Below are 20013 nucleotides of genomic sequence, written 5' to 3'. Positions count from 1 at the left end.
TCCCTAGGGAAGTCAATGTACTTGCTCATCATTTGGCTAAATTTGGCCTCACTTGCTCAAAAGAGTGTATTCTAATTGAGGACTATCCTCCTTGTATTCAACATTTGCTTTAATGCATGAAATACCTTTTCTAAAAAAAAAAACTCATCAAGTTCACCTTACGGAAGCTATAACTAGTTTAATACAATAGTCTTCTATATGAAAATGACATGCCGACAATAAGTCATTTCATTAAAAGCAAAATGTAAGACATTTCATTCCAAATTATTCAACATTGTCAGGTATATCAAAGTTAATTGGACCACAAAAACATTCAGTACATTAAGGAGGACCAACAATTAAAAAACCAATATGTCAAGAATTAGAAATGGCACGTTATTGGGAAAAAAAATGAAAACGTTGGAAGAAGTTTCTACAGAAAAGCGCTATGTCACACCTGACATAATGTTTCTTTAAGTATCATTACAGAAACAAAAGGCCTTGCATTTTTATAGGTGCAGAGACATGTACATCCCACACAGACTAACATTAACACCATCTCAAATGAACCATATGGGCAGAACGAGCACAAAGAGTACAAGTAATTTGGAGGGAAAAGTTTCTGAGAAGGACAAATTAGATACATACTGTAACTCTATATGTGGTGATTAGATCCATAAACTCTATCTCTCTTTTTTAATTTCTACAAAGAGAGGACTCCTCTGTGGGGTTTAGAACCCACAACCTCACACTCCCATCTGTTACTAACTTACTACAAAGGGAGGGCATATCTAAGACCTAAATTTCCCGTCTCTTTTTCTTGTACAAATAGAGGAGATTGTCCAACCAAGCTTTTCCCAACAATATAATGCTTCAAGCATTCAAGAATATTTTACAAAAGAAATTCCAGTAATATAAACCAAAGTTTTGAATTCCGTTCAGATTGAGGTGCTAGAATGGAATATTTCGGTACCAATACAAAAGCAAAGGTTCCATATTGCTCAAGGAGATGGGCTCACTAGACATTTTAAATTAAGGTTCTCAAGTATAACTCATGAATATACTGGTTCAGTTATTTCCAATGAATGATACTTCATGCATGATATTATATACACAAATATCAATAATTTGATTCAGCTCTATAGGTAACATTTTATTAAAAATTATTATAAATAACAAAATAACCATAACTACACTGGTTCGCCAAACAAACGAACAATCTAACAAATAACACTTCCTAATACCATTTTCGGGGAATGCACATTGCAGGCATTGCAATAACAATGAATTACCACGAAAAGGAATGTTCCTTTCCTAGTTACAGTGACCATTTCTTTTTATAAGTAAAAAGAATTTATTATTCCACATAATTAGGCATAGCAGTTATAGTGACCAATTAATATAAACACACCCACGCATGTAAACCTCAATACCAACCTTCATTAGGCAATTGGAGTAATCCAAACTAAAGATACACATAATCCTAATCCTCTTCTGCTCCACCACACTAAAGATACCAGTGTGAAGCTCAAGTCCCTCGTGAATATTAACAAACTTTCCCTAAATCTTTCCGAGCAAATAAAAGTCTTTCTTTCTTTTCACATTCATGAACCAAGTGTACTTCCTCCGTTTTAACGTATAGGAAAAATTCTAAGTTTTCCTTAAAATTAAAAAAAAAAAAAAATCCAACTTCTCAAGTGCAAGTCTTTATTGTAAGAAACACAATCCTTTTGTCCAAATCAATGACCAGTCCATCAAAAATATTGATGACATGGCTCATTTCAGTCATCCATTTTTTGGTGAATCACCATTTTTTTGGATGAATGGACTACACTGCTCAAAATTTATAAAGCAAGATCTATTATAACGTTATAGTCTGGGGACTACAGTAGAATGTATTGTGTATTCAGGGACCAAAAACATAGTTTATTCTTGTTACTTTAAGCAAAATCAACATAACCTTCTTTTATGTTATTGGACTCGTAGAATAATATGTTATGGCATCAGGACCATCAACCAAAATTAAATTCCCCGTTCATACTCGCTCCATTTCACATAATGAACAACATCATCCTGAAATTTCAACCAATTCCCAAAATCCCAATCAAACTTAAAACTAAAACATAAAATGGTCATAAATCCAGTAATTTTGACACTCAATTACTGTACACCAACCAGCAATCAAGGTTGAAGAATCAATTTACCAACTACCAGCAATGCACAAGAATCTCAAATCTATAATTCTACTGTATGCCCAGGGAAACCCATAAAAATTAAACAAGATCTACTTGAAAGCAAAAGACCACAATTATCAAAACTAGAGAGAGAGAGAGAGAGAGAGAGAGAGAGAGAGAGAGAGAGAGAGAGAGAGAGAGAGAGAGAGAGAGAGAGAGTATACCTCAACAATCCAATATACGAAATCTAGAGGCTCAGGTGGGTGTTCTTTGCTCATTTCCTGAATCAAGTCCCCCAAAAATTACCTAAATCATTTGAAACAATATAGAGAGGTAAGACCTCAAAATCAATTGAATTTCACCTTAGAACCAAAACAAGAAAAAGGCAGCATTTTCTTTAACATGGGCTTTACTAAATTCCCTAGGAAACACAATAGGAGAAAACAAAATTGACAATTGATAATAATTCAAACAGTCATAGGAATAAGAGGTAGTCATAAGATCCCTATTATGACTGTTTCTCTTACTTAGTATCACCCAACCAAATCCAATCAAACTTCATTATTCAAAATAATAGAGTACTCAAATCACTCTCACCCACTATTTTTTTGATAAGCAAAGTAGAACTTCATTCATATCAAGATTAGAATTACATATTAGCATGATCAAACCATAAGGCTTGACCAGCAAAAGCCGGGGCTGAACCCCACCACATCTGAACATCAAACACATTCCAAGCATACCTAGCTAAAACATGAGCCACTCCATTACATGTTCGGTTTACATGCTCAAAAGGTACTTCATCAAAACAACTCATCAGATTTTTTACTTCCATAACTAAATTGCCATTTGCCGATGATGGATCCTGTGAAAACTGCAATTCATTAACAATCAATAAGCAATCAGATTCTACCATTATTTTAGGAATTCCCAGAGGAATACACATTTGCAATCCCCTCAATATAGCTAACATCTCGATACTAGATGGATCATGCACTTCCAATTCTGAGAGTGTTGCTGCCATCACAAACATACCATTACTATCACGCAGGATCAGCCCAATGCCGGCCTTTCTATACTCTGTGAAGGTTGCCCCATCAACATTTAGTTTTAGGAACTCGGGTGGTGGAGGTTTCCACCTATATGATCTCCTTGCAACAGCTGCATTTACATTCTTTAGCTCAGAAAAGGACTTGTGCAGGGACATTGCCATATTAGCTGCTGCAAGAGGCACTACCATCTCCTTTTCCATCTTAAGTTTGTTCCTTCTATACCACATACCCCAGCATAATACAAAGAAGAGAGTAAAATCAGCATCATTACCATTATCCAGTACAATCCTCACATTTTCCTTGAAACTTTGCTGTTGTTGAAACTGTAAACCTGCTGGTCCAAGGTATCTCCATGTTTCTACTATTTGAGGACAAAACAACAAAGCATGGTTAACATCCTCCATCCCTTTCCCCACAGAAACTGCAGCCCCCTTCCACCACAATGTTTCGGTATCTCAAGTTTGTGAGGGTAGGGAGAATATTTTTGCAAGCACGCCATGCAAAGTTCTTGATCTTTTGAGGCACATGCATTTTCCATAAACTCTTCCACATGTAGTTTTCCTGGACCTGGTTGGAAGATTCTGCCACTTCTCTCAAGCTAAGTGCCTAGAATAGCCTATAGGCACTCTTTACCATGAAGTAGCCATTAACTTCCTCTGTCCATATCCATTTGTCTTCATAGGGCTCAAAAGGCACTCTAATCTTTAGGATTTCATCAGCTACCATTGGATTAAAGAGAGCTCTAACAGTATCAATCCTCCACATTCTTGTATCTTGGGTGATAAGCCTATCCACGGTTGCATCCTCTTGGCATTCCGGCAGCCCAGCCCCTATATTTCTTCTTAGTACTCTAAAACCAAGGACCCAATAATCTCTCCAAATGGAAATAGATGCACCAAACCCTATACACCATCTACATCCCTCTCTTAACCATTTCTTTGCCTCAAAAATCCCCCTCCATGCATAAGAGGGGTGCAGTCCCAACTTCGATTGGAAGAAAGAACTAGTTGGGAAATATTTAGCTTTATATATCCTATGCAGTAAGGATCCTTCTTTCTGTATTAATCTCCATCCTTGCTTGCCAATAAAGCCAAATTAAAGGAGTGCAGATTTTTAAAGCCCATTCCCCCTCTGAACTTTGAAGCACACAGCTTTCTCCAACTTAACTAATGCATCTTCTTCTCATTTCCTTTTTGTCCCCACCAAAATCTTGACATCAAGCCTTCCAATTCGTGGCATAAGGTCAAAGGGATCTTAAAACATGACATAGCATAAGTGGGGATCAATAAAGCTACAGCTTTAATAAGGATTTCTCTTCCTCCTTGTGACAATAATTTCTCTTTCCAGCTTTGCAATTTATTTCACACTCTCTGTTTTATTTCAGCGAAGGCAGGAGTTTTGGATTTCCCAACCAGGTTTGGCAACCCAAGGTACTTGTCATATTGTTGGAAGGTTCTAAACCCCCACAAGTTCAGCAATTCTCTTTGTTGCACCACTCCCACATTCTTTGAGAAGACCACAGCAGTTTTTCCTTTATTCACTTTTTGTCCCGATGCCTACTCATATTTTTGCAACACCCCTTGGATATGCCTAGTGGTTTGTGTATCGGCTTTGTAGAAAATAATATTGTCATCCGTAAACAGCAAGTGGCTCACAACAGGGGCTCCTCGACAGAGCTTCACTCCCCTCACAAGCTGTTTGCGTTTAGCTTCCTTCAGCAATGCAGTGAGTCCCTCCGAACATAAGAGGAAAAGGTAAGGGGACAGAGGGTCCCCCTGCCTAATCCCTCTAGTGAGAACAATAGGACCATGAGGCTCACCATTAATCAAAACAGAGAAAGAGACAGTTGTCACGCATTTCATAATCAGCTGTACAAAAGCTTCAGCAAAACCCAATTTGAGCATAATATTTTCTAAGAAACTCCACTCCACCCGGTCGTAAGCCTTGCTCATATCCAATTTAAGGGACAAGTACCCTTTTTTCCCATACCTTTTGTGCCTTAGGTAGTTAACTAGCTCATATGCAATAAGTACATTATTAGAAATTAACCTTCCCTTGACAAAAGCACATTGGGAATCTAAAATAATCTTAGGTAAATAATGGTTAAGTCTATTCACTATTACCTTTCAGATTAGTTTGAACACCACATTACAAAGGCTAATGGGGCAATAATTAGAAATCAGCTCACATTTTTTTTTCCTTTGGAATGAGACTAATAAGTGTATGGTTTAGATCACTAGGGAAAACACCATCATTTAAAGACTGTAAGACAGCATCAATTACAGCATTACCCACAATATGCCAATATTTTTGGAAAAAGAGAGGGGACATACCATCTGGGCCCAGGGCCTTTGTGGGGTGCATCTGCTGAAGGGCTAGCTTAACTTCATCAGCATGGTAAGACTTTGTCAATTATTCATTCATTTCAGGTGTCACTTTTCGAGGTACGCAAGCCATGACTTCTTCTTGGTGCGACTGCGGGGAAGACGTGAACAACTCTTTGAAGAAATCTATAATGAGTCTATCTCTCATAGCCCCTTCCCTTATAAAACCCTCTGCATCTTTCAAGCCTTTGACAGAGTTTCTCCATCTTCTACCATTTGCTTGGGCATGAAAGAACCGGGTATTTTGGTCCCCCTCTTGAAGCCAAGAGACCCGAGATCTTTGCTTCCACATGGTCTCCTCCCTCTCAAGCCATAGCTGCAGCTCTTGTCTAGCTTTACCCACACTCATTCCAGCCGGATCCATGGCATCTCTATCTTGAGCTTGCTATAATTCTCTCCTAGCATTATCAACCTTTTTAAAAACATTCCCAAAGGATTGCTTATTCCATGTGGTAAGGTGCTCTCCACACTTTTCCAAAGCCTTTATTACATCAACCATGCTACCCCGGTGATCCCCATTGTTCCACACATGATCAATAATCTGAGCACAATTTTCTTCCCCTACCCACATTGCCTCAAAATGAAATTGTTTTGGAGATCTTTTCCTAACCTCAATAGCTTCAGAATCAAACCATACAGGTAAATGATCAGAATGGGCAGCCACACCATGCCTGACTCTATATTGGGGAAATAACATGCACAACTGGTTATTCTCTACCAATCTGTCTAACCTTTTAGAAACAACTTGATTCGCCTCTCTACCATTACACCAGGTGAATTTGGTCCTTCAAACCCCAAGTCACGTAAAGAGCAGTCACTCAAGACCTGTTTAAAAGCTTCCATTTGGGCATTAGGTCGTGGTTTGCCCCCCCCCCCCCCCCCCCCCCCCCTTTTTCATCAGGATGCAAAATTTCGTTAAAATCCCCTCCTATAAGCCACGGGCCAGCCACCCTAGTGCTTACCCTTCTAATTAAGTCCCAAGTCAGGTGTCGATTACCCACCTCTGTGTTTCCATACACACCCGTAAATCTCCATTCTAATTTATCCCCCTCTTTAATCAAAGCATCAACATGGTTTATAGAGTAAGATTGAATGCAAACACATAAATCTCCTTTCCATAACAAAGCTAACCCTCCACTTCTACCCCTACAATCAACTGTAAAGCAATTTTGGAAATGCACTTTATACTTACACCGTTCCATAGCACTCGCCTTAAGTTTGGTTTCCTGGAGGAAAACCAAACTGGGATCTCCTTTCGTGATTAGATCATGTAGAGCTCGAATTCCCTGTGGGTTCCCAAGCCCACGGGAATTCCAAACCAGGGTTTTCATGGTTGCTAGCAGGGCTGAACACCAGCCACTGCCAATACATCAATTTGGACCTCATGGAGCTGGTCGCCAACATCTTGCAAGAGGGCTCCACGTTTTTGCTTCTTTCCCCCGGCCGGTGAAACGTCTGACGAGGGTGATGGATATGCCTTCCTCTTCACTACAATCTCACCGTTTAGCACTGAGTTCTTCGTAGCATGACCCCCTGGGTTCTTCCTCTTCCATCTTCCCGTGGGCTTACCAGGTAGCTGCAGGGGCTGGTCTTTATTCCAGAGGCAGATCTTAGGAGTCTCCAAGCCCTTTACCCTCAGCCCCTTAGCCTGGTCACCAACCAACTTAGAGGGCTCCATGTCCTTTTCGCTCAAGCCTATAGATAGGCCCACAGTCAAACCGTCCTTGGCCTGGCCCATGGCTTCATCCCTTTCCTCTTATGGTGCTACTTCCATCCTATCGGAACCAAGGCCGCCACCTTCATTCCTCTCCCCCTCAGCTACTACCGGAGCATTTGTTGCTACGAAAACAGTAACAGATTCCTCATTTGTGCTCGTATTGCAGTGGACATCCGTCGGTTGGGGACTCCCCGATGCTGTAGGCTTTCCTTCACGACCCACTCCCCGCAACCAATCACCATAGGGAAGGAGACTCTGTTTTGGGTCCAGACCACTCCGTTGATCACAGTCTGGCTAGGAGTGACCGATTCTCCCACACACATAGCAAAAATCCGGTAGTTTCTCATAAGTAAATCTTACCCAATATGGAACGCTAGAGCCAATACATAGCTTTTTGCCCCTTAGCAACGGTTTCGTTATGTCCAAGCGAACTCAAATCCGCATGAACTCGCCCCATGAAAGCTCGCCCTCGATTAAATCCACATCTTCTACAACTCCCAGCGCACTCCCAATCAATTTTCCAACAGTCTCGTTTTGGGCCATCAGTGGCAAGTTGTGGATTCGTACCCAAAACAACGCCTCGGATAGTTGCAGCATTTGGGTTTGTTGCGCCCCATCAAAATCTTTCACCAGCACCAGCTGTTTGTCAAATGTCCAGGGACCATCTCGAATCACTCGCTCTTTATCCTTTATCTCCTCAAACTCAGCAATGAGAAATTTGGAATCAAGGTTCTGAATATGCATCGGTTTTATCGGCCGCCAGATCCTTCGCAGCATCTGCTTCAATGCTTCCTTATTGTAATGTTTCATAGTCAGCAGCTGGATTATCAAGCATTTTTCACCCCTGTAGACGGTATCACAAACCACCGCTTCATCAACAAACACCACCTCTTCCTCAGATTCCATTAAGGATATGTGGCCATACAGTCCTTCCAGGTCATCCGCCATTCCACTCACCGCCCACCGTTAAGGGAAAAGTACTTTAGAAAAATAAACAAGGAAAAAAATGTACTCGCAGTAGGCAAGAGAGAACACCTCCACTCACAGTAGGTGAGAGAGGACCAAATGTGCTCACTCTCACCCACTATTATACATTGTTGGTTGTGCTTAATTCCCCCATAATATATTGATGTCACCTGATCCATCCTACAATATCACATAATATCATTGGACCTCCTTAAAACTTTAAGAGAAATATTACCAAAATAATATGTATAAAAAACTTCAACACAATCATCATCATCAAATTATATTCTAAAATGATAATTGCATATCAGATATTCTCCCATATGAGGATTCTCTTGTTTTTTCATATTCAAGCAAACATAACAACATCATCAATTATTTCAAAACAAGGATATAGTTTTAACAACCTACTATTCAGCTTGCTCATCGTCCTCCCAAACCCTTCTATTAGCTCAAGCACAACAACATCATCATCAGGCATGGTAAAGCCCTACAACATCAACCCCAAGAAAACCATTGTCATTATCTTAATCAACCACAGATTTATTTTTAGATCATTACAATATACCAGAATAGAGATTAACTTGATCCCCCCCCCCCCAAAAAAAAACAAATATTGTGCTTGCCATAACTCAAAGAAAATGGATCTTCAATCAAGAAAAAGTGTAATGATGGCATATATCCATTGATATGTACATGACATATAATAAATATGTCCATTCATAACAATTTATAGACTTGACAGCAGGATATACAAGCATCCTCAGAGATCTATTGACACAACTTCATTTTCATTGCTACATTTATACATGCAAAGAATTCACAATGACACAATGCATGAAACTATCAATAGATGGCCATAAATTCTTCCTTGTTAATAGCTATTAATCTAGGCTATATATAATCTCATTAATAGGAGAGGAGATTTAGCTTACCATGTATACCTTCCTAAAATCACCATTGGACAGCATATCAATAAAAATCTGGTACACCAAACTTTAATTCTACTTGAGAATAGCTTTTATTGCAATTAATATGGCCACACATATACGTAGATTTGCATTCGAGATTGTGGTCCACTGCTCCATCAATAATTGCTCCTGGATTGAATTGTGATAACCCGCTACTTCTTTTTTCTTTAATTGCGAGCCTCGTTTTATGTGCCAAACCTCGTTGGCGTGTATTAAAAGATATTAACTGGATTTCAAAACAAGATAAATATTTTAAAGCTTAAGGATATTTTAAATATTTTGAAAATATTTATATGTGATATTTCCAGAGTTATTAGACTAAACTTGTTTTTGAATAACACAATTATAATATTTTGATGAGCTCTAAAAATATTATAACTGTAGAAAATTATTTAAATTAAAATATTTTAGTCATTTAAAAATATTGCGAGATTTAAATTTATGTTGAAAACTCTAAATTAATTTACATGGTTTTATCCTCTTTGATTAATTAATGATGAAGGAATATTATTTTATAAACTTTAGTTTATAAAATAATATTTTATCTTAATTCCTCTCAGTGTTTTATTTTAAATAAAACACTTACCCATTTTCAAATCAGTATTTAAACTCACCGTTTGATTGTTTTGTAGATCCCAAAACGAATGACCTAGATTAAATGCCCAAGTCCCTCTCTTTTTCTCCTCACTTTTCTCTTTTTCCTCTCTCTCCTCTCCCTCCCTTGAACCCTACATGCTGCTCTCTCTTTCACCGTGTAGCTCATTCCTCCCAGGTGGCGCCACCACCAGCCGCCCAACCTCACCTCCACCACTAGCAGCTCCTCCTCTCACTGGCGAGTCCATCCCCACTGTAGTAAGTCCCACTGGCAACCCCCTCTCTCTCCTCCTCCCTTTAACCAAATGGGTATGAAAACCCATTTATTTCCTCTTACCGCAACCGTACGAGGCTAACGTGGCCACCGACTGCCACCAACAGCTTAACCACCTCATGAGCTTCCCTTCCATAGTCTCCATTCCACCCAGGTCTCTCTCTCTCTCTCTCTCTCTCTCTCTCTCTCTCTCTCTCTCTCTCTCTCTCTCTCTCTCTCTCTCTCTCTCTCTCTCTCCCCACTAGGCTACCTCACACAAGCTTACTCATGCATGGCTTCACCATGCGCAGCTCCTAGTGCCGCCATGCATGGTCAGCTGGGCCACCAAGCACCACAACCTTATTCCCTAGCCACCAAAGAACTACCGGAACCCCTCCACCTCCCCCACGAGCCTCTCTCTCTCTCTACCTAAAATGGGTCTCTCTTAGCCTAAATCTACCACCGACGACCCTAGAGCCATCGTGCTCCACCTCCCCCACCACCAAGCACTTCCACCAGCCTCCCTTTTCCTCCCCCTAGCTTCCCACAAGATTCCATAGCCTTCCTCCACCTCAAGCACCTCCACTCTCTATCGGATGTACTGTTCACAATGTGATACTGTGTGCTCCGCCACCTTAGACCACCACAAGGCCACCTTGAGCATTTACAATACCACGCCTAGCTATTCCCAAGCTCAAACCACCACTTTACATAGTGGACAGCCACTGTACCTGGCTAACCGCCACTGTACGTGGTGTTAACCGCCAGGTACGACTCTTCTAACGTCTTGATCATGACGGACAACAAGTGACGCACGAGTTATCTCGTCGATGGTATAACCCTCTATCTCTTATTATTTATGATATATGCTAGTTAATAAGTTGTGGAATGTGCTATTAGTATTGTGGAGTTCGCTGCGTAGTAGTTGCGAAGTTAAGTGTGGCACTGTAATGAAGTGTTGGGCATAATCATGTAGTATTGTGAAATGTGCTGTGAAGCATAGGTGTGAGGTGTATGCCATAGTTATGATACGGTGTGGTGTGTGAAGGGAGTACACGTGGAGTGTACTCCATGTAATGCAGGGACACACCATGTGACGTGCATCGTAGTGGTGTGTGGTGTAGTGTAAGTGGAAGAGAATTCATATGAAGTGGACTCTATGCAGTGTCGTGATACACCGGACGGCGTGTCATGAAGGTTTGGAGGCATGGTTGAGAAGCGTAGAGTGTATTGTGTAGCATTGGGAACTGTGTAACAGTGTCCCGAAGTAGTTGTGTCATGGTTTGTTGTCCGAGGATCCGGGTGTCACCTTGTGGTTGACTTGTGGCTGTGAGTATGTGTGAAGTGGTTGAAAAGTATTAGAGTAGTGGAGCGTGAAGTGACAGAGGTGCATTTGTGGATGTAGTCCTCTTATTAAGTTTCAGGATGAACTTGTATAGGGTCGGGAAGAAAGAAGAGTCCTATTGACCGGGTCTGAGCAAGTTGGCATAGGATTATGGAGGTTGTTTATATGAGTGGGCGTTCATTGGAATTATAAGTTGGTCTTAGGTGATAAAAGGGATAAGATACATGTACGTTTGGTGAGACACGTGTGCCAGACAGGTTTACTATATGTAATGGGTAATCTGTCCTCCACATGGTTGCACGATGTTTACTCCTCAGAATTGTCTTAAAGTCATGTGGTATGCATGGTAGGGAATGAGGATTTAGTATGGGCTAGGATACATGAAGGTAGTGACAAGTATATCATATAAGGTTGGAATGCGTGACTTTGTCGGTTGGAATCATGCATCCAAATATGGAAATAGAAGAATAGATGGAGGTCTTAGTGTCTTAACCCTAATGTGAATTACGGAGGTTTAGTTTAAGGAATAAGACTCTGAAGGTTTTAGCATAGTAAATGGCACGTAAGAGCCTAGGGATGGATGGCCATGTGAGGCATAGTTCTATTTTTAATATAGTTGCTTATGCATTAGATAGAGAATAACGCAAAATTATGTGTATACATGTAGGTTGCCATCTAACACGCACACGAATGGACTACATGGAATGAAGTCCAGGTAAGTGTTGCATTTATACTCTTCTAGAGTTTTCTTAAATAAATGAAAAGGAAAACGAAATGCTTTTTCTTTAAATTGCTTTAAGAACTGACGCTTTTCTCTATGAAACAAGCTTTACTAAAAAGAAAGCTAAGCATAAGTTTTTAAATATAAGTAAGTAATGGCCCTCATTAGCAACCTCTGTTCACACACCCAAAGTATGTAAGTGTATGCATGTGGATGGATACTATACGTGATACATATTGTATGTATGTTCACCAAAGGAAAAGAACTGAAGCTTTAAAAGATGCACGAACTGACATTTTTAAATGATGTCATGAAAGAAAAGAAAGAAAACTATTTTTTAAACTGACTTTTATGAATAAGCTTTTTAAAATGACTTTATAAATGAAATGAATTGAAGAACTGTAAGAATTGAATGAAAGAACAGTAAGGACTGTAAGAACTGTAAATAACTGAATGGACTGGAAAGGAACGAAAGGAATGAATGGACTAAGTGCATGATGTATGAAAATATGTAATAGCCACATGAATGGAAATGGAAAGGTACCAAATGAATGGACTTGGTAGATTGCAATGCCGGGTAAGTAGTATTGGTAGTACACCCAGTGTTGCATCCTAACGGAATGGATTCCCAACTAGTGGCCACGGGCAGAATTAGGTCCAAAAGACCACTAACCCAAGCACACGGGGCACAATAGTGTGCAACAGCCAATGAAAGCGATAAGAAAATAATGTATGCATGTTAAGAAAGCATGCATGTATATATGAAAAGATGTATGCATGAATGTATGTAAGAAAAGATTTACGAATGAACAGACTCTTTAAGAAATGAAGGTAGCGAGGCGTGGGGAACTGTTTTAAGAAAGAAAACATTTTTGAAGAAAAACCCAACCTCGTAACATTTTAAAATGAATTGCATGTCTATGTATGATATGTATGGAGTGATGAATGCATGATTGAAAACCTATGTTTATATATGTTAACTATATGAAGTAATGCTTACGAGTCATTGACTCATTTTAGTTTTTATGTGTGCCCTCCCAAGGACAAGATGAGCATGACGTGTCAGGATGGGCACAGCCCAAGGGGAAGAACACTAAAGCCTAGGCATGATATTTTGTATGAGAAACTTTAATTATGAAAATTAATGTTTTTTAATATAACCTTTTGAATTAAGAAAACAAGTTTTATTTCATAAACATGGAGTCTTTTGTATCCTAACATGAAAGGAAAAGAAAATTTTAAAAGGAACTACAATTCCCATCTATTTTTATTAAATCATTTTCTAAAAGACTCACCACAAGGACAGGTGTTACATGAATGAACGGTTTGTTAAGGCCTGTCAAATTCTAAGAAAATTAAATATTAATTATCACCACAAAAAACTAAGGTTTGAAAACCTACAAATCAATATGTAAAATTAAATGTAGTAGAAGGAATCAAAGGATTACATAACTTCCATAGAATCTTCCTCTCCTGCACTGAAAATAATCCTTCACATAATTGCCGTGTATTGTGCTGCAACATTCTTTTAAGCCCACGCCAGTCACATCCTTACTCAACAGCAGTCTAGATAATATCGGTACTACTCATCACAATATTACCAAACTTTCATACAATCAAGCCCACAAAATCCCTCAAGTGCCCAATGCCTCCCACAATACAAAAGTAGACAACCTTCCTCTTTATGTGTGTGTGTGTGTGTGTGTGTCAATATATATATATATGTTTCCTTTATATATTGGCGACCCACAATCTCCCACCACGAAAAAGTGCCAAAAATACTCAAAAAAGTCCTTCTCATGATTTCTTGTCAACACTCACAAAGTCTCTCCATGAAACTGGAGAGACTCCATGTAAGACAAGAAATTATGGAAAAATGTCTTCATCATCTTATCTGTTTCATTTTGCCTCTCACGAAGTACTCACACTTCATCCTGAATTGCATCAAGCTGCGTCTTGTAATTGTTGGCATCTTTCCTGTAATTCTCAGCATCTTTCTTGTAATTGTCGGCATCTTGCTTATGTTTTTCAATTAAGGCAATGTACTCTTTTTCTCTTTGGCCGTCCCATTGTCTTGTCGACTCTGGGATCACCATCTCTCCTAGCCACCTTGTGTATCCTGGTCTAGGACCAAGTACTTTCCTAAATACACTTGCTGCTGCCTCATTGATGTGTTGCTCAGGCTCAAGACCATCCATCTTCCCAACCATCTCCTTTTGCAAGTGGAAATTTTAAGTGGTTATTGTTAAGTCGTGTGGTGATGTATGAATAAATTACTTTCAAATACCAAGCTAGAAACCATCCTTTAAATGCAACAAATAGCCTAACATAAAGATTGTACTCACATGAGTGTCTTTAGTTGTTGAGGTGACAAATTTACCGTTCTTCTTTAACCAATGAGTCTCCTTATAGAACTCCACCAAATTTGCATTCGCAGTCTGCTACAAGTGTGTGTAATTTTTATAGATAGAAGTTCAATTAGAAACATTGATAACTGGGAAATTTTTTTATAAGGAAGGACCAATCAAATAAAAAAGTCCATATGAATGGTCAACCACACAAACACATCAATACAAAACATATGCACAAATTAGGCATCACATCACTTGATGAGCCATCAATATCTTCTAACACTTTCGACACTGATGGAATGTCGTATACATTCCTATTCATGTACTTCTCCACCACAAACCATCAATCTTTTGCCCTTATATCTTTGATGTAAAAACATTGGGAAGCCTGGCATGCCAACACAAATGGTTCATCCTTATACCAAGTCCTGTCCATGTTGATACTGGTCATATGGTTATCAACTCGTACCCTCCACTTGGATCACCAACATCAAACCAATCACACATGAACAAGTACACCCGATACCAACCCATGTACTGTAACTCTATGATATTATTAACAATACTGTAGAAGTCTACGTTATTAGTACTTTGGTCCCTATTTACCAACACTCCTGAATTTTGTGTACGCCGTCATAGTTTACGCTGTTTGTTATGAAACCTTTTTCCATTTATAACGCAAGCAAGATAGGATGCGATCCACCATTCAGGATCGCAAGCTAACACATATAGATTAGGGGTCACATCAAGTGGGTTTGCGATACGCTGGTCCCTAACCTACAACAATATTGTTGAAAGGTCATCACTTATAGTTTTTTTCAACTTAGTCAGAAAGGATTGGGTTCAATTAACTAGAGAGGGAGAAAGCTAACTTACACATTTCTTCAACCAAGTTGGAAACCAGTTTGATGTGTTCAATTGATACAATTTGGGCTTTGCACCTTACATTTCCCTTAGTGCTCCCTACATCTGGAGAACACAAAATTGTACAGCAATATACGTAAGATTTGCTAGGAACATACATACAACATAAATGGGTTTTCCCCCAAAAAGCCATAAAAAAATAAGTTTGAACTTGAGAGATAATGGATGCTTACTCTAGGTAGGGTCCAATCTCAGCATAGTTGTTAAGGATGTATTAGGTTGCTTCCGTTAGGAGTTTATCTAATAATTGCAAGTTGGAAGCTATACCCATGGGACAAACTTTCTGGTTGAAATTTTTGAATCCATCTATATTCTCAGCTTCACCATCAATGTTGTGGTCCATTCGACTAAATTTCGTCTCAACATTTTGGAGATACATTGAGCAAAATGTCAGGCATTCAATGTGAATGTAGGCTTTGGCTATTGAGCCTTCTGGGTGAGCTTTATTCTTAACATACTGCTTGAACTTGCCAAGATACCTCTCAAATGGATACATCCACATGTATTGTACGGGACCCCCAAGTATGGCCTCAAGGGATAAGTGCACAGTTAAGTGGACCATGACATTGAAAAAAGAAGGGGGAAATATCATCTTCAATTTGCATAGAATTGTGACGATATCACTTTGGAACTGAGATAGTTGGTTAACATCTAGGGTTTGGGAAAACAACCCCTTGAAGAAAGTGTACAATTCAATCAAGGCCAAGGCAATATCAGTTTGTAAGAACCCCCCAACAGCAATAGAAAGTAGTCTTTGTAGGAAAACATGACAGTCATGGCTTTTCAACCTTGAGATTCTGCAATCACGTACAGAAACACGATGTGAGATGTTCAAAGAGAATCCATCTGGAAATTTCACATCGGCCAGCCATTTGCAAAATTTATTCCTTTCATCATTGTGTAATGTGTACAATGCATGTGGCATTGTAACATGTTCACCTTCATGCTTCAAATGTAATTCTTTTTTGAAGCCAAACATCTCCAGATCATGTCGATAATTGATATTATCTTTAGTTTTACCAAGAATGTTTAATAAAGTGCACAATATGTTATCGAAAATATTGTTTTCAATATGCATGACATCTAGATTATGTCGAAGACATAGTGTTACCCAATTCAGTAGCTTGAAGAAAATGCTATAGTTGCACATCTCCAAGCATCTATAGTTGAGTTAAAATATCAAATCCTTTTAAAACCCTTGGTGGTATGCGATGATCTTCTTTACCATTGAACAAATGTTTTCTCATTCGCTAGATGTGATCGGGCAACAAGAAACGATGATGTCCCATATAACAATGTTTTCAGGCATACCTCAACCAATTGGAGTCTCTGCCCTCATTACATGATGGACAAGCCAATTTTCCTTTTGTTGACCACCTAGAAAGAATCTCATACGCTGAAAAGTCATTAATTGTCCACATTAAAGCAGCGTGCAATATGAACGTTTCCTTTGTGGAGGCATCATACGTAGGTACCCCATGTTTCCAAAATTTCGAACAGTTCATCGACTAACACTTGCAAGTAAACATCGATGTCATTACCTGTAGATTTTGGCCCAGAAATAATAAGGGATGTCATGAAGAATTAGTCCTTCATGCATAACCACGGTGGCAAGTTATACGGGACCAGGATTACTAGCCAAATGCTATATGGTTTAGCCATATTGCTGAAGGAATTGAAACCATCACTTGCCATCCTAAGCTTTACATTGCGAGCATCCTATGTGAACCAACTATTATTGTCATCAAATCTCTTCCAGGACTCTACGTCAGCTGGATGTCTCGTACAAGCCTCATCGATTGGCCGTTGCTCTTTATGTCATCTCATATCACGTGCTATATTTGCAGACATGAAGAGACATTGCAATCTTGGCTTCAAAGGAAAATGCCTCCACACTTTTTGAGGGATAAGATGTGCCCGTGTATATTAGGCACCCACCGTGAAGCCTTACAGACAGGACATTCATTAAGATCAGCATTTTTCTTCCAGAATAAGGTGCAGTCATTGCCCTGAATTTTGTGGTAATTGAACCCCAAACCCCACTCAAATGACCTTGACTCCTCATATGAATGTGGCAATTCAACATCAGAAAAGGCAGACCGCAACTGGTTATGTAGCATATCAAACAAATTTATTAACACCCAACGAGTATCTTAATGTGTAACAATTTCACAATGAATGACAGTTTTGAGAATATTGTACAGCCAGCAAAAAGTGGATGTTGGGCATCCTCTAGTAGCTGGTCGAAAGATGAACTTAGGGAGGAATTTGGTATTGATCCACCACTTGGCAATGGATTCTTATGATCTTGGGGAACATCAATGAATATGCCTACCCAAACATCATCTAACATATGGTCCATGTCATCATTATAATTGTCGACATAATCAACAACAATATCATCGTCATCGTCATTGAAACTCTGTGTTTCCTCCTCCCCATAAAAGATCCATTGGGTATAATTTGGATTTATCCTTTAATGAACAAGTCTCCACATCAAATATAGACTAGAAGAGATTATTCCAGCATGGACATTGAATGCGATCAGTTCCTCGGGAATGGTTTCGTGCCAGGTTGAGGAAAGTATTAACCCCTTCAGCATATGCAGGCGATGAAAGTCTATCGGTCAAATTCATCCAGCTTTTGTCCATCTAAAATGGTTGAAATCAGCATATTAGTTACTCGGATAATATTTAGGATTCAAATTAGCTAGACAAAGAATGGGTAAAGAATTTAAGAAAGTGCATTACTGAGCAAAATAAGCAGCCGACTCAAAGCCACATGTAGTGGAGCACAAGAGAAGATGGAGAAAATGACACTAACTGGGGTTGTCATGCAGATCATTATGGAATGATGAGGTAGTGTTGAACAGTTTGGTGTGTTTATGACAGGAGTATTGAAGTGCTGCAGAATATGTCATCCTGGTAAACATGATACTATATGTGATATTTGTTGGTATAGGACAGACAAATGCATATAAAGATGCTAACAAGAGTTGGAACTATTTTGGAGGTTATGGAAGCATGTCGTTGGTATACATGAATATTATCATTACTTATACAAAAAATGATAATTTAATGAATCAATTGTGTCATGCTCATATGAACTGCACTTGTAAACGACGGTACTTGGGCATTAATAGGGAGGTTGTGAAAAGGAAGGACGTGTCACTTGATGTGGATTTTTGTTTAATGATGCATTCATAAATGACTTGTAGATATAAATTTTAAATGAACATATATATCATGGATGACTTTTTCCCGAATTGATCATGAATAGGTAGATGGCTGGAGGTAGCCACAAAGTTAAACAAGGTTTTAATGTTGGAGGAGTTACTGAACCATGGTGTGATAGTAGGGGGAAGGGTTTTCTCTAATAACCATATCATGTATTCAATATAGCTTTACACATGCATGACCATTAATATTGTGCATGGAATGATCATCCTTTCATTTCATATGGTACTTTTATGTCGAAATCATCCTCAATGATTCTAAAGGGATGGCATTATAATATGACATGTATTGTTTAGATATCAATGGAAACACATAATAAGAAAAAGGGTTATTATAGTGGTGCCTTTAATTCTTGAGCGGGAAAACAAATTCTGGATTAGATAGATTCTACACCACATATTGCTTTTAGTGCAAAAAAAATCGCCACGAGATCAATAATGCTACGGTAAGGTTAGGAAGCCTTAATACACCTCATTTCTTATTCATCATCCACTACTAAACTTCAATAATTTAGAAAAATGGTCAAAATGGTGCAATTTCTAGAAATTGAATCTAGACTAACAAAAATGTTTGAGAAGTTGCATTTTGACCTGCCAAAATTACCTTGACTCACAAACTTACATGTAAATATACTCATAGTAGTGCTAGACTTAAAATATGAGTCTCACATAACCAATTTCAGAAAACCCAAAATGCATTTGAAATTTCATTGCTACATGGACGACTTAAAATATGGTCGGAAATGTCTTGGTGTAATCACCAATTGGGTTTGGCGCGAAGTTCGGCAAAGCTTGATTGTGTACTTGTGAATAATTTGTTTCTATCCAAGTTTGGTGATGCCTCGGCTAAATTATTAAGTCGAAAGTCTTTTGATCATTCGCCAATTGTTCTAAAGCTAGTTTCAGGATTTGTAAGGTATGGGCCATCTCCTTTCCATTTTCAGAATATGTAGATCTCGCATGCTGATTTTTTTAATGTTGTGGAATTATCCTGGAAGGAACTGCCAATGAGTAATACCAGATTACTTATTTTAGCTGAAAAGTTAAAGCGATTGAGGCTTAAATTGAGAAGCTAGAATAAATATGTTTTTTGAAGAGTTAATGGGATTATTCGAGGGCTGGAGGAACAGATTGAGGCTCTTGAAGAGGTTTTACAATCAAAATTCTCTATGGAAGTGGAAGAGGATTTGTTGGTGACTAAGTCTGAGCTTGAGGTCTAGAATTTAAGGGAAGAAACTAAGTTGGCACAACAAGCGAAAAATAAGTGGAGATTAGAACGGGATTGGAATACAAAATTCTTTCATGCTGTCATTGCTCAAACGAGGAAGAGAGCTTGTGTAACATAGA

General features: G+C 38.9%; 1 protein-coding gene across 1 annotated transcript; it reads right to left on the bottom strand.

Annotated features, from left to right (window-relative positions):
* Positions 1–7738: 7738 nt before the first annotated feature.
* Positions 7739–8254, bottom strand: LOC122293664. The gene has a single exon (XM_043102182.1). It carries the CDS (start codon positions 8252–8254, stop codon positions 7739–7741), a length of 516 nt encoding a protein of 171 aa, XP_042958116.1.
* Positions 8255–20013: the final 11759 nt, after the last annotated feature.

The sequence above is a fragment of the Carya illinoinensis genome, chromosome 14, assembly GCF_018687715.1.
Source record: "Carya illinoinensis cultivar Pawnee chromosome 14, C.illinoinensisPawnee_v1, whole genome shotgun sequence".
In the NCBI taxonomy this organism is placed as follows: Eukaryota; Viridiplantae; Streptophyta; class Magnoliopsida; order Fagales; family Juglandaceae; genus Carya; species Carya illinoinensis.
Note: the sequence above shows the minus strand (reverse complement) of the source record. Positions and strands in the feature narration are given on the sequence as shown.

What these genes read in the sequence shown, in the direction of transcription:
- LOC122293664 (XM_043102182.1), bottom strand. Translation starts at nt 8,254, where the DNA reads ATGGCGGATGACCTGGAAGGACTGTATGGCCACATATCCTTAATGGAA.